The sequence below is a fragment of the Varroa jacobsoni genome, unplaced genomic scaffold, assembly GCF_002532875.2.
Source record: "Varroa jacobsoni isolate VJ856 unplaced genomic scaffold, vjacob_1.0 scaffold_733, whole genome shotgun sequence".
In the NCBI taxonomy this organism is placed as follows: Eukaryota; Metazoa; Arthropoda; class Arachnida; order Mesostigmata; family Varroidae; genus Varroa; species Varroa jacobsoni.
Window position 1 is genome coordinate 95,828 of NW_019213635.1, and position 14,345 is coordinate 110,172.

The 14,345-nt window shown below is 40.7% G+C and overlaps 1 protein-coding gene across 4 annotated transcripts in view; it reads right to left on the reverse strand.

Moving 5' to 3' along the window:
• The window catches only part of LOC111263087 (neprilysin-1), an 88,992-nt gene that overhangs the window by 27,137 nt on the left and 47,510 nt on the right, over window positions 1-14,345 (reverse strand). The window contains exon 19 of one of the 4 annotated variants that reach the window (XM_022837876.2): window positions 6,323-7,874. The exons of the other annotated variants lie outside the window; for them this stretch is intronic. Within the exon in view, the coding sequence (XP_022693611.2) occupies window positions 7,854-7,874 (21 nt within the window). The 3' untranslated portion in view covers window positions 6,323-7,853. Of the gene's footprint in view, window positions 1-6,322; window positions 7,875-14,345 lie in introns of those variants that run through there. 4 annotated transcript variants of the gene reach the window in all.

The window sequence follows — 14,345 nt, forward strand, 5'->3', positions numbered from 1 at the left end:
AGGTAAAGAGGGCAAGCTTAGATAGTTGTCTCTCGATTGTTTAGAGACAGCTGAATGTCTTCATATAAATAGCTCCCCCCCCCCCCCCCGCGCCCCTTTCTCTTTCTATGTATTTCCTTCATGGATGAGTTTGTTGGCGCGTGTCCTGTTGCCTGGAGCGCGGTCGGCGCAACCGCCGTTCGCCAGGCAACTGCTTCTGTAGTTAAGAGCAGCAGAGAAGGCATTGTTACAGCCATTGCTTACTGCTTAATACGTTGGATAGCAGCGGCTTGCTGAAAGAATGATAGTGACAGGACCACCATTCCATGCGCCGTACCTGCTGTTTGCACGTGTGAAGTGAAAAAGGAAGGATCCAAGTTAGCTGTTTGATGCCAAATTTGCTCTTCGTTTCTTTATTATGTTGCACGACGCTACTGGCCGCATTTCCGCCTTCAGCCTGACCTATTCATTCTTCAACTGAATCACCGCTCCTGCCAGCCCTGTTTCCGTCGTTTCTTTCCAGCCTTCTTTTTTATTACTGCGACTCGCATCGATGCTACAGCTGTTCCTTTTTCTGTCGCTACTGCAGACTTCTTTTTGATCTTAATCGTGTGCGCGCTATAAGGGCAAGACCGGCATCAGGGCGTGTCCACTTGGCGTCGTGTCTTCCCTTCGTCTGCCCCCATGTCTGTATATATCAGCGTTCCTGTGTGTTGAATCAACTTGTCTCTTTGTCCTTGTCCAAGCTGAGTAGTGAGTCCTTTTGTGCCATCACAGTCTCTCTTACTCGCTTTAGATTTCTCTCTTTCCTAGCTCCCCTTGGTTGCTCTCTGGTGAAAAAAGCACCGCCCAGGCGACCTGCCCGTGTGCCTAAACGACGCGAGCCGCCATCTTTCATATATCCCATATCAAAGCAGCAACCATCTCCTGCGTGCTTTCTGCAGGAACTGGGCAAGCTTTACCATTTCGTTGCTTGTTTTGTTTGCCTGAAAACAGCAACCCAAGCGGACGTAACGATCGCTTTCGACCGTCTGTCGACCTTTTAGTCCCGAAGTCGAAATTCTCCAACGAAACCAATGGAAACCAGTTGGATACCGGACGGAGTGAAAAAGGCACGCGGCAGTTAGACTCTGTTGGCCACCATTGTCGAGTCAAGGGGACCAATAGATAAAACGTCATTGTCGGCGACGGTAATGGGGATGCCCTTCGCCAATTTAATTGGGAATCTATATCAAACAAAGCAGGAGAGGTTTTCGCTTGAGGAAAGGTATCGATGCGTGAAGGCGTTTGACCCACTGAAAAGTTCCAATATCGGTTCGTTAGTTGGGGCTGCCATCCACGGTACGAAGAAGGAAGCTTAACGTCCTGAGGACTATTAGACCCGGAAGGTCAACAATGACCAACCAATGGAATAGAGACTGATGCTGCCACCGCGACGAAGCAATAGCTTTTATTACATTAAACTAAACCAAGACATATGCCAAAGAGGCATCAAGAAGGTACTTTAACTATCAGACTCCACCAACCAACAAGCCGAGCCGGCCTCGAATTGTCGCCATTAAAATCGGTTTCTTTCTCTTTCTAAGCAGAAGTATTATGTATGTTTTTAAAGTTTTCCGTTTTAACATTCCTCTCTTCGATCTTCTATTTTTCCTGGGGGTTCCATTTGGCCAACATCGCATCTAGCACCGCTGCTGGGCTTACGGACAGGTAGTGGTTAGGGTTCATGGGCGGAAGTTTAGCAATCGCAAGATCAACATATCTACAAACGAGACAGAAGATTACTATAGTTCACATGGGCTAAACAATTCCAAAGACTAAACTTTGTCAGCCACTTACGTGCGCTAGTTATTCTGGTCGTTGCTGTCGCTGTTAGAGTCTCCTAAATGTTTTGTTGGACTGACGCAGAAACCACGTGCCCATTTAGTATTATAACTATACGAATTAAAGGGTCATTTTGCGGCAGTTGGGTGCATTTCCGTAAATAGTTGACTTTGTAACTTTTGGAAAGATACGGGACATGGATTAATTCACTGGGCAAGACACGTTTTTCGACAGCTGACAAAACCTTTTCTAAATAAAGAAGCAGGTAGGAACTCTAGAGAATGCTTTGTTCAGTGTCATTGCTTATCTACTTTGTGTTTCGCGAATCGATATACACACCCGTATACACATACATAGCAAATTAGTCTTTCGTCTTTATACCTGTATTGTTAGTCAAATCCACTTTTATTAAGTTGTAACTTTAAACGGTATCACCTAATTAAAAATCCTATCTTGGCTTCAACTAACTGTTTGCACTTAGCGTAACCAGATTTATTCTTGCTTAGGACTTTTCTTTTAGTCATCTAGATTCTCGTTCTCTCCTATTTTGAACTGGATAGATATGAGCCATAACGCACTGGCTATCTCGTCTCAAGCAGCTGATAAGGCTATGAAGGTTATCTGAGTTAGGCTTGCATTACACACCATTTTTAAACCTTTCTCGGCTTGCCGTAACAAATGATCCGCCGAATCCGGAGAATAAGGCAAGGTTACGAAAAAGAAAACAATCTGGATAGTACTGTTAGGCTGGTTCATACAATCGGTAGCTTCTGGTGGCCTAACGCAGTATAATACACTATAATACACTGCGATGCCCACTTCGTGATTTTTGAAGGGCAAGCCTTGCAGGTCTCTTGGGCACGCTGTGGCCGTCGTAGAACAACTGGGAGAACCTGGAAACACGCCAGATCACGAGAGTAGTTGATATCGTATGGGTAACTTCCAGTTCTAGCTGCCGTAGAAGCCGCTGTAGCAGCAATAGTAGCTCATACTGGCATTTGCTTATCGGCTAGGGTCGTAGACCAGACATCCCTTAAGCGCATAGCCAGCGCCCTTTGTTTTTCGGCTGGTAGCTCGAAGTACCGGGTAGCTGAATGAACATCGTGATGAAAACCGTCACTCGTTTCAGCTAAAGCTGGAACCACATTCTGTAACCGTTCCGTCAAAGATGGCTAGATTTTTCTGTACGTGTGTAAGATGGGATAAAACGCGAATATGTTTCCTTTGCAGTTTGCTTAGGTTCTGCTTTCCGGGCGCTCCTTTTTCGTTTCCTCTTTTTTTACCTTTTGACTAGCACCGATAGCGGATGAGCGACACGTTGTGAAGTAAGATTTATTTAAAGGAGAATGAGTTCTCTGAGGAGCAAGTCCACGGAACTACCTTGACACGATCAGTAGACTTTTAAAAAACATGAAGCATGATTACTCCTTCCGAAAAAAGAGCTATCTTTTTTAGTCCCATCTTTTGTATGCTACATTTTTCATATGGCACGGCTTCCTTGAGTAGACGCGAAAGACTGAACATCATCGGCAGGTCAATGCGAACAAAAATATGTCAATAATATATATCTATATATACACCCATATATGGTGAGATGGTAACTGGTGGCTGAGATTAAGGCGAACTTACAGGAGGTTGCGTTAGTAGACAACAACACGGGTTGATGAAACGAGACGTTCATTCTGTACATAAGAATGAACTCCGATAACTAATATATTGATTGCACAATAGCAACTAAATATATATATATCTAGTAAAATTATTTAGTAATGTTTACCTGCGCAATGCTATCGTTTGACTTGAAATTAATTATCTTATTATATAATTATATTATTATTATTAGAGGGCTATCATTTAATGTTGTTATATACGTTGAAACGACCTGGATTTATCTGGTTAATGCGATAAAATGGACCACGAAGCATCAAAACGTTGTCATATTATTTTAAAATTTCAATTGTCGAAATAATAAATACAACACGCATTGCATTTCTTTATTTTCGTCTTATATATATATATATATATATATATATATATATATATAACTTGCAAGATATTTTCTAAAGGGAGGTAAACGTTACTTTGAGCCCTCTGAGCTTTTAAGGATTTTAAATTTCGACCCCTTTTCTGAGAAACCTCTTGGTGGGTGTTTATATTTCTTGTTTTACGAAAGAATCTTTAGCCTCTGAGTCTAAGTTAGATAAAGAAGAAGAAAGTAGTACACGGAAATTTAGTTTCCAACCCGTTTTGCTCAACTTCGCGCAGGATTAGGTCATTTCCTGAATATTCTCTATTGAGTTACTGTTTGTTTCTCGGTTCGCCAACGACTTCTTAATAATAATAAAAAAAAAAAAAAAGAAGAAAAAAAAACGCATCCTTTAATAAAATTGAAAGCAGCTCAGTCGTAGCATGAGCGACTCCGTAAGTTCCCTGAGTTCATGGGCAGTTACATGTGTCCTACAAAATATCGCTATTATATTTCTGATAGTTTTTCGAGTAGTTTCAACTACAATGACCCATAGGATTTAAAATAGGTAGGTAGAACTGTTAAATACTGTAAAACAACTTGTAACGCAGCTAATACTTGTTTTCACTGTTGTGTGAAGAAGAGAAATTGGTGCTTGTTCGGTTCATCGCGCGGAACATCTTTAGATAGCTAGCGCAGAAACTTTGAGAAGCTTCTGTAAAGGTGTTGGCCTGCCTCAAAGGATATACATTAACCTACTCCTTATCGTATAGTCGATTTTGCCACAGCAAACGTTGCATGCAGGACAATGAGAACTTTAGTTGACGCTGTCAGGACGAAACCCTACTACCACAGACTTTTCACTGTGAAGATCCCCAGTGTCCAGAGTTCTTCATAATGTACTGTTCATGTGACAATTATATTTCGTGTTATGAATGATGGATAGTAAAAACTGTAACTGATACATTTATTAAACAAATAAATAAAATAAGAAGCCTTCGAAGGAACGCGGCATTTGGTCGATCTATGTACTGATGTATATAGTAGTGCTAGCTACATTAGATCTTCTGATCTACACTAGACGCTCAGCCAATAAGTAACATGTTTTTTGATAGTGTTTAGAAAAATGGTATTATAAAAAATGTATTGAACGAATATGTACGCAGCTGGAGTAAATCACGAAAGGATACGATACGAAGCGAGAGCGTATGCTAACACATCTAGTCCATCATAGAACTTCTATAATTTATTATGAGGGGGTCAAGGCAAATGTCATACTCGCACGTACGGTGTATATGCGTTTAAGCGTTTGCAGATACTTATTTTAAGTTTAACCTCGTGCGCATGTGCGTTCCTATATTTCTTTTTTACAGTTGACTCCTTATTGTCAATTTAATTTTCCCTTATATTTACCGTTTATTTTAAGCCTGACACAATGGACATCTTCTTAATAGTTATAGCAAACGTGAGATACCTCGATGCCTCATCATGCGCGTCAAAGTTCTGTGACAGTCCTGTTGCGATGGTGTCGACTGACCGACAAAGGCAAAGTGACGGTGGCATGGCAGCAGCGAAGATTTCGCAGTGATTGCCCCAAGCAGCGCCGTCAACATTCACACAACGACGACATGCATTGTCGAGGTGGGCAGTGAGAGCGACTGGCGCTATATATCGAAAAAAAAAGTCTTCAAACATCATGGGGGAGAGCTGTTCTACGAAGACGCTTATTTTTGAAGCCAGAAAGCGGGTTCGCCTTCAGGAGATTGAAGAAACACAAAGAGAGGAGACAGGATGAGAGAGAAGATACACAGCAAAAACAAAAAAGCTTCATAAATTTTAAAACCAACAGACAAGCACTCTTCTTGAGAATTGGTCGCGAGTATGACTATTTTGCAAGAGTCCGGACTCGGGAAATCGGTGGTGCTTACCACTCTGGAAAACGAGACTAGAGGCCCCACAGAGTTATCGATGCTATATGCTACATGCGGACCTTGAAGAGGGCGCGACAGTGAAGTTATCGATTTCTTGATGGCAACTATGAAGCAATGATATTTTTGAAACAGATTGGGTGGGACGGCCTATGCCAGCCAGACCAACAGATACGGGCAGTGACACGCAGAAAAATGACGACAACAGCACCGTAAACATAGGTGTAACGTAACCCTAGTAAACTCTACGAACTGAGTAGATATATTATAGAATTTACTGCGCATATACGAAGAAGACATACATTCCCTACATGTACACACGTACCCACCAAAGTCGTTTTTTCTGCTTGTTACCGGCATTACTCATTGAAGTGGCGTGCCCTACGGTTAATCAGCCAGATACACTTTTAGCGTCGCTTGCTGACACTAATGAACTGCCACTTCATATGCCCAATTAGACAAACATGAGTCTATCTGTTTTGCACATGAATTTTCACATAAAGAAAAGCTTTTTACTAAAAAATGAAGTATAAATAATGCGGCATCTATAGAAATCAGTGAAATTCACGCTGTACATGAAGTTCGACACCACTATACACTGCAGCATCAATAAAGATTCTCAACAAAACTTTTCAAAAGGCGGTCCTCAAAACGATTTATTTAATATTTTCTGTTTTTTTTTAACATCTTTTTTATTCTCGCTCCAATCCAAAACAACTTGTCGATGCAGCTCGACGACTTATATGTGCAATTCTCCAATTATGGTATAAATATGTACATGAATTTCATGTTCTACATGTTGAGCAGACTTCAACAGAGGATTTGTCAATGACAAGAAACTCTTTTCTACTAAGATATAACTTTTGGACTACAGTTAATTTAGATTATATGTAAGCAGTTGTTACAATATAGAATTTGTTTGCTCTAATTTATAGAGCACGTGATGCTATTAGTGGAGATCCATGTCCTGCAGACAAGTGAAGAAACGACACTAGACGCTTTCGAACTTACTTAGCTACTAAAGCTGAAATAAATATATTGACATAAACTGTGTGGTAACTAAAAAACTACCTATACATGTATATATATAGGTAATTTTTTGTTATGTATACGGTGTAAAATTTGAACCCCGGATAAGTTCAGACAAGGTTCCTTGGGGACAGTGAGGGCTTGGATAAGGTAGATATTCGAACTTCGTTCTATTCCGGAGTTCAGCACAAAGTAGCCAAACAATAGTCCACTGGTAGAGTGCAATCCAATATCTTATAGACGGTCGCCTTTGTGCGTTTGGAAAATCCGATCTCTATTGATAAACGAAATACACTCAGATTCTTATCCAGACCACTAAGTTAATTCATGTCTGCTGCTGTTTTTAGTGCTTTTAATCAACCGCATGCGTTTTCTCCTGAATAGTCAGATATGTATAAATCTTTCGTTTTCTCAAGTTCGAAAATCAGGTTTGAGGTCCGGTATTGCCTTTGGCCATTGCTTCAAACGGCTGGTCCTTTGTATGCGGCGAAGTGTGTATACGTCCGGTTACTTAGCTCGAGACATGTGAGTAGGCCCTCCAATTATGTATATGTACGAAATGAATTTACATCTCAAAGAATAACTTGAATTGCCTGCCACAACACCAAAGCATTATGGATCTCAATGGCTGTTCTGTTCGCGAGCATAAAGAAGGTTTGACAAACAACCGTTCCCCATTTGTAACAGTAATCCAAAATTACTTTCTGAGTTTCATTGCTCTCAATAGGTAGTGTTACTTCGAGCCGTGTAGGTGTCTTGCGACTTTTTTTTTCTAGTTTTGAACGTTTCGTCATTAAGCCAATACTCCATTTTTTGTGTCTGGTATGAACGTTTCAACCATTGACTACAGTGTTGCACATGGGATCGTGGAATCGACGTGCAAGGTCCTTATGATCTTATCTCTACCACCCAAATATTGCCTGGGCTAGATCTCGTAAATTTGCTGGCTAGAATTCGCGGAGTGATTTGTTAGGAAATATTTTGCCCGCGGTATTTTATTGTGTTTTTCGTCGTCATGCTTCTGTTGCCTTCTTCGTTCTCATTTTCGCTCTGGCCAAAGGTTGCAAAAATTAAATTCGCTGGGGCAAGCCGTCCATAGTCCAGTCGTCGATTGCTCCATCTGATAGCTAAGGGTCTGATCCGTTACACTATATAAAGCAGTAATACCATACATATATATATATATAAAATATGTATATAAAAAAAACGAAGCTGTGAAAGAAGGCAGCACAGCGATCAATCGTACAGCATTTTAATTGGTTTCACAAATGTATGGACTTCATAAAAAACAAATTACAGAAAAGCTCAACCTTAATGAGTGTTAATAAAAGCAAAAAAAGGCTACAGTTCTAAACAGAGGCATCATTGTTGACTGCTAAATAATAACACTCCTTTGTAGGTTATAAGACATTATATCGGCTGAATGGTCATCAAAACCAGAAGCAATACAAAGTGAGCCTTAAAAATTGATTAAAACGAATCCCTTATTTTGTGGCTATGAAGAAGCTAAGATTGACGTCTCTGATTCGTCGTATGATCGTCCTCCGTCCGACGATGTATTGATAATAATAATATTTTTTCTAAGCTTTCTACGCAAAGAAAAAATTGCGGAAGGCTTGATTGATCTGTTTACTCTAAAACGGCTATATAAAAATACCAAGATATTTGTTGTCGGCTATTTATGAAACAGACTTACAGATCGTTTCAGACAAAAGCACCGAGCCCTGCGACCTACTCGGAAGTTGCTGCTGAAACCTTTTAGGCGCAGCGCTAGATTACTTTTCAGCTTATCGCACTTCCATCAACAAAAAGCCTACAGGCCACGAATAGAGTACGCTTGTTGACCAACAGGTAAATGGATCCAATGTATTTCGTGCCCAATATGTATATGTTGTTATATATATATATATACAGTACATGGGTGATATATATAGTACATTCCTTGGATGGTGTTGTGCAGTATATATATATTCGCTCGGTCGTTATGAAACGTGACATCTTTCCAGGTGTGAAGGTACACACCATTAATATAAATGATCTTCTGCCATTTGAGTGGTACCTTATTTGCTCGGCTATATAGAAGCCCGGGGCGCGAGAATTTATAAAATCATTAAGCGGAAATGAGGACATCGCGTTAAGCTTTAAACTATTTTTCCATTAAGGATCCATCGAGGCGATGCCTGCCTACTATGAATGAAAACTGTGAGCTTACAATCGTAGCCCTTGTATTTTCGCTACTGTCCTTAGTTCTTTCGGTGTGAAGTGTGGAGTCGTCATTTAATGGTAACGATGCGCCTCTATACAACAGTCGTATTCTACGATATGCTGATAGAACATTTCCGCCGTAATCGACGAACCGGGACATGGTCGATGGCACCTGCACCTAACAATAGCAAACAAACAGCATAACCTTCTGCGGCTATCTATTTGCTTTAACGCGACGTCCCATCGATTCAATTGCATCGATCTACCGACGGACAGATATCATTTGGGATTATCGTGCAAGACTTATTTGTCATTACGGCGCACGAATGGATCAGTAACGTCGAAGCAAGCAACGTTACGCCCGTTCTGATTCTTGCTCAAGATCATGTAGCACCCATTGGTACAATTTTTTCTTACCTCATTATTTGGCCGAAATAAATACTAAGTATTTCATATACCAAACCTATGTGCTGGCACGCAGATGGCTCACTACAACGCTTTATTTTCCGGCTACCCAGCGTCACAAGGTCTATTTTACGAGATGTATTTTCAAGTCCAAAATCTCATCCCTGAATTAACGGCAAACGAACCCTTACCGAATACAAGGTTTCTACGATGAACTTTGCCCGCTGTATACGAACAGCAATATGGAACCCATATTCGTGGCAGAGCATTCGAATTTGCTATGGGCTTGTACATCTTAGTCGATTATACTTCTACTTTACGTTACTATGTTCAGTTAGTTAAAAAAAAAATCTATAATTAAAACCATGACTGGCGTAGTGACGGCATAGGATATGCAACCGCCTATTGCTATAAACAGAGCAATAGCTATTTTTTTCGAAGCGCTTCCTATCGTCATTATATACGTTATTTTGTGTGTTGCGCTCCGAAAATCAAGGACTATGCGGCTTAATTTGGCGTTGCGATCTAAATTATGCTACGAAAAACAGGGCAATGATTGGTAAGTTATTCAGTCTATCCTATTTTTGCCAGGCTATAGGTAATTATCGGCATCTTACCATACGCGACGTTAATTGTTCTATCATCGGTAACGGCTGGCTGGCGCTTGACGATCTACTTAAAGGCTATGTGAGCTCAGATGTTAACTGGGCTGGTATGCGCAATAACACATAAGAAAGTACAAAACATGGATTGCTCTCATTCCCCCCTCTCGATATATATATGTATAGTAAGTTTAACTAATTAACTTAGGACAAGGAACGATTGGTCTGCCTTCCAGCAGATAGTTTAACAGGATTATTGATCGTTTAACTTGGACAAGTAATCTCCAAAAACTTCCTGTGTCGGTGACCATCGGTGTCGTGTGCTTTATGATAGTATCTATCCCAATTGCTGCGGGTCTACTGCCCAGCACATGAATCTGAATATGAAGACGCCTAAACAATCATCAATTATGTAACATATTTATGAACAGTAAATGATAAAGCGGAGATGATGGCCCCCATATTTTACTGAAAGGCATTGTAGCCATATTTGTTAGGATCAATACACGTCACACAAAACAAAATTGAATAAGACGCTAAAACTTTGTATTTCCCATTTCGCTCTATTAAGTTATGTACGGACATATATATATAATAACGATGCAATTTCTTAAACCGACAGGTCCGTCGAGGGAGTTATTTTAAGGTGCTACTTCCAGCTCCAAATCATGCATTTTTTAGAAAATTTATAAATCGTCTAGCACATGAAATCATAGCTCTTAAAAGGATATCGGTAACTTATTGCTACGTATCACATAGGCACTAGTGTACCTATGTAAACGCACATACCTTTACTTCCTTACGGGTGGATTAATTAGCAATACGTTATACTTAAGCCGATAGTGTTTTCTCTTTTGTTTAGTAATGGGCCGTGGTATTAAAGCCAGTATATGTAATGCTGCTTTTTTTCTGTTTCATATACCTGGCTGTATTGCCAATCGGAACTGTTGCACGGGACACGTGACATTAACATTAGAAAGCACAGTCAGACTCAGATTGCCTAGAAGTAGCCAGCGTGGACTTAATGTCTGACAAAAACATGGTTTATTAAGGCTCTGTTTTTCTGTCATTTCCCTTTCCTAAATTACCTTCAGTATTAATTAACGCAATTAACTGGAACGTCTATGTTAGCTTTATTCAATATAACCTCACCTATTTATTATTATTAAATTCCAATTGTTGCCTTCGAAAAATTTACCTGGAATTTCTCCAATTCTCAAAATAGTTTTCAGCGAAGTCAAACATTTCATAAAAACTTCACACATACAGTCAACAACACCATATTTCGGCATCAGAAAGAATGTCATATGGGCCGTACGATTCTTATTAGGTCTATAAAAATAGTTTGAAATATTTGTTGGATGATGATGATGGAAGATAGTATTAGTGCAACGAATGATATTGATTCTAAGTTTTCCTACATCTGAATCATTTCCATGTATCATCAGGCTTATGAAAACCTGGTGCTTGTAGAATCTACCCTTTCCACTAGTCGTCTGTCATCGCACCTGAACATTTTCGAATTTTTACCTCCATTTTATAGTCGGTTCTTCGAAATTCTCCACTGCAAATAACGCATATCCCATATGTTGTGATAGGAGATACCTGAAATGGAAAAAGCTAAGAGCGCTTGCAAGGGGCAAGCGACGAGGCAATTTGATCGCTCATGCGGCCAACACTGTCCTCCTATATTTTTTGCTGTCATACGGAGTAAAACTTCTGTTGTTCGTAAAGAAGAATAATACTAAATACAAAAACCAGTTTGCATAGGCGGGAGGCGACCTAGCAAAACACAAGAAGCCGTGGCCGCTGTTTTGCCTCCCTGTCTAAGCTACATCGCCTTCGTCTTTGTCAACTTTTTGGGCAGTCTCAAATCTTTCATTGCCGTGTAGAGCTGAGTGAAAGCTAATTGCGTTCGAAACTTGTTCGATCTGCATACTATTAGGTCACCTGTGTCCAATATATGTGATAGAAGGCTGCTAATATACAAAAGCTAGGAAGCACACGCCGCATGACACGTAGATGAATATTACCTTTTTCCCATTTTTTTTTCCTGCCTCTACCCTTGTGAACACGTTCATATGCACGACCTTGCATACAGGCAGCGATAGCGATATATTTCGACTAGATTACTGATAGATAGATAGACTGGCCTGGATCTTCCTTATCCCTACCGCCGAAGTACAGACTGCCGCAAGAATTCAAGCCGCCAATCTAATAAATACGGAAACATCTTTTTGAGTAATAAACGCGATCATATTTTGCTGCATCCCGAAATGAGCTGATGCAGCGATACTCGATAAAAATTATCGAGAGATTGACACTGAACCCATCGCATAGATCTCTATCGCCCAAATCCCTGTTGTCGCTTCGAAATGTTATGAGAAATTAGCACCGGGTTCGATGTACGTATGCCATCATGTTTTCCAGTTTATCACAGGATTACTTGTAGACCTTAGTCTTTCGACTGTGCCAAGTTTTAAGGGATTTTTTTGAGTTTTGACAGAAAGAATGTTACAGGATTTAATATCTAGTGAATATAGGGTGGGATCCTTCGGCAAAGCGTAAGGGCCGACGATTTCTTCCTCTGGAGGTCGGGCCTTTCTGTTAGTTAAATTTGCACAACTTTCTTAATTTTCCTTGAAAATTTAGTCAATACACATTAGAACGACTTGATAGGAATTCATAACGCGTAACTTTCCCCATAGCCGAAAGGAACGAAGGACGTTTTTGCTTGAATCTTGCAGCTTTCTTCGGACTGGATTTACTTGCAAAGTGACATTTAGTTTTAGGTCCTTTGCTGTAGACATTTTATCTAAATAGTTCAAAATGATCCAAGAGTACTCGTTGTGAGATATATAGGTTCTTGCGAATTCTCTAGTGAAGATGAACTAGCGATCCTCTAGCGTGGGCTCGTGTTCTGTTTTTACGTTTTGGTTCTTTTGTTGTTGTGACAAATTGCCGTGAACGCGACTTGTCTTGGCAATTTTCCTGTCCGTCGCGAAATTCTTGGACAGTAGTTGTCGTTTATTGTGACATTCATATACGAAGCAGTGACTCACAGCCTGGTTCTCAGACGACTTCCGTAGCACCGACGGTTTATGAGCGTTTGATTCCTCGCTTAACATAGATGCAACAGCTGCTAATTGCTACCATGTTTTCGTTTTTCGCGAAAAAACAAACTATGGCCAAAGTTAACTAGGTCAATGGCTTTTCAGATTAATGCTCGAACCACGTATTTAAGAACAAGTGACGAGCAGTAAATGACAGATTACGCTGTAACTACTTGATCGAACTCCGTATGCTACTCGTCGGTAAACATATCTGCATCTATACACACATTCATATGCGCATTCAGTACACAAATGTACGCCACCAAACAAACTGACACCGACATCTCGTGGGCTGGTTGTAGGTTCTTGGTAATTAGTCTCAGTAGACGCTTACCGGCAAGACTAGCAGATATATGCAAGTGAGCCGGATACTACACGGCTGTTGCCAGTGTCTGATCACAGGCGACTACACTCATCCCTGTCCGCGCTCCTTGACAATGACTAGGGGGAGCTTGGCGGATAGTCGACGGGTTGCCTACAGTTTTCTCGCACTGCTGTGCTGTTTATGATACACGGCAGCATGCAGCAATCAAAGAAACATAGGAAGAAGAACGGACATACACATAGGAGAACAATATTCTGTACGCGTCCAGCTTTTGTTCTGCACCGATGCATCGGTTCCTACCATCGAGCCGCGCGTGTGGCAAATACCAATTAGCAGAAGTACAGCGCGTAACTATTATTCATGGCAAATGGACATGAGTGGCACAGCTATAAGGTTTTGATACCGACGAAGGCCGCCAACAGGGACAATGCTCGTCGTGGGATTCGCATCCGGCCTACGTTGCCTGTGAGTCTGAGTGCTCACCGTGAGAACGTTAACCACTTACCTCTGTATTTGTTGTTTAAGTAAACTCTAAGCGATGATAAACCGCTTTTAGGGGTCGTACTGTGATAGCAGTGGCAACAGCGACGATCATGAACTTCGATTCATTTGCATCACTTTGAAAGAACCCTAATGCATTTGTGGTTTGGTTTCCTCGCGTGTATTGGACTTGAATAACGGCGCACATATATGCACATACAGAGACGCAGAGGCGTAGGTATGTCTCGCGTCGATCAAATTTAAAAGTTTACATCTGTCTGAACTTACCTTTCGTCATCAAGTGACAAGAATAGTAGAAAAAAAAAATTTGTCGACTAAACAACTTGTCTTTCTTACGAGCTTTAGCTTGCTTGCAAGAATACCGCTGAAAAACGAAAACAAATATACTTCTATAAAGGTCTTGACATTATGATAGCGTAAGCTTTAGGTGTCAGGCGTATCCTGCACTATATGTGGATTCTTGGCGTG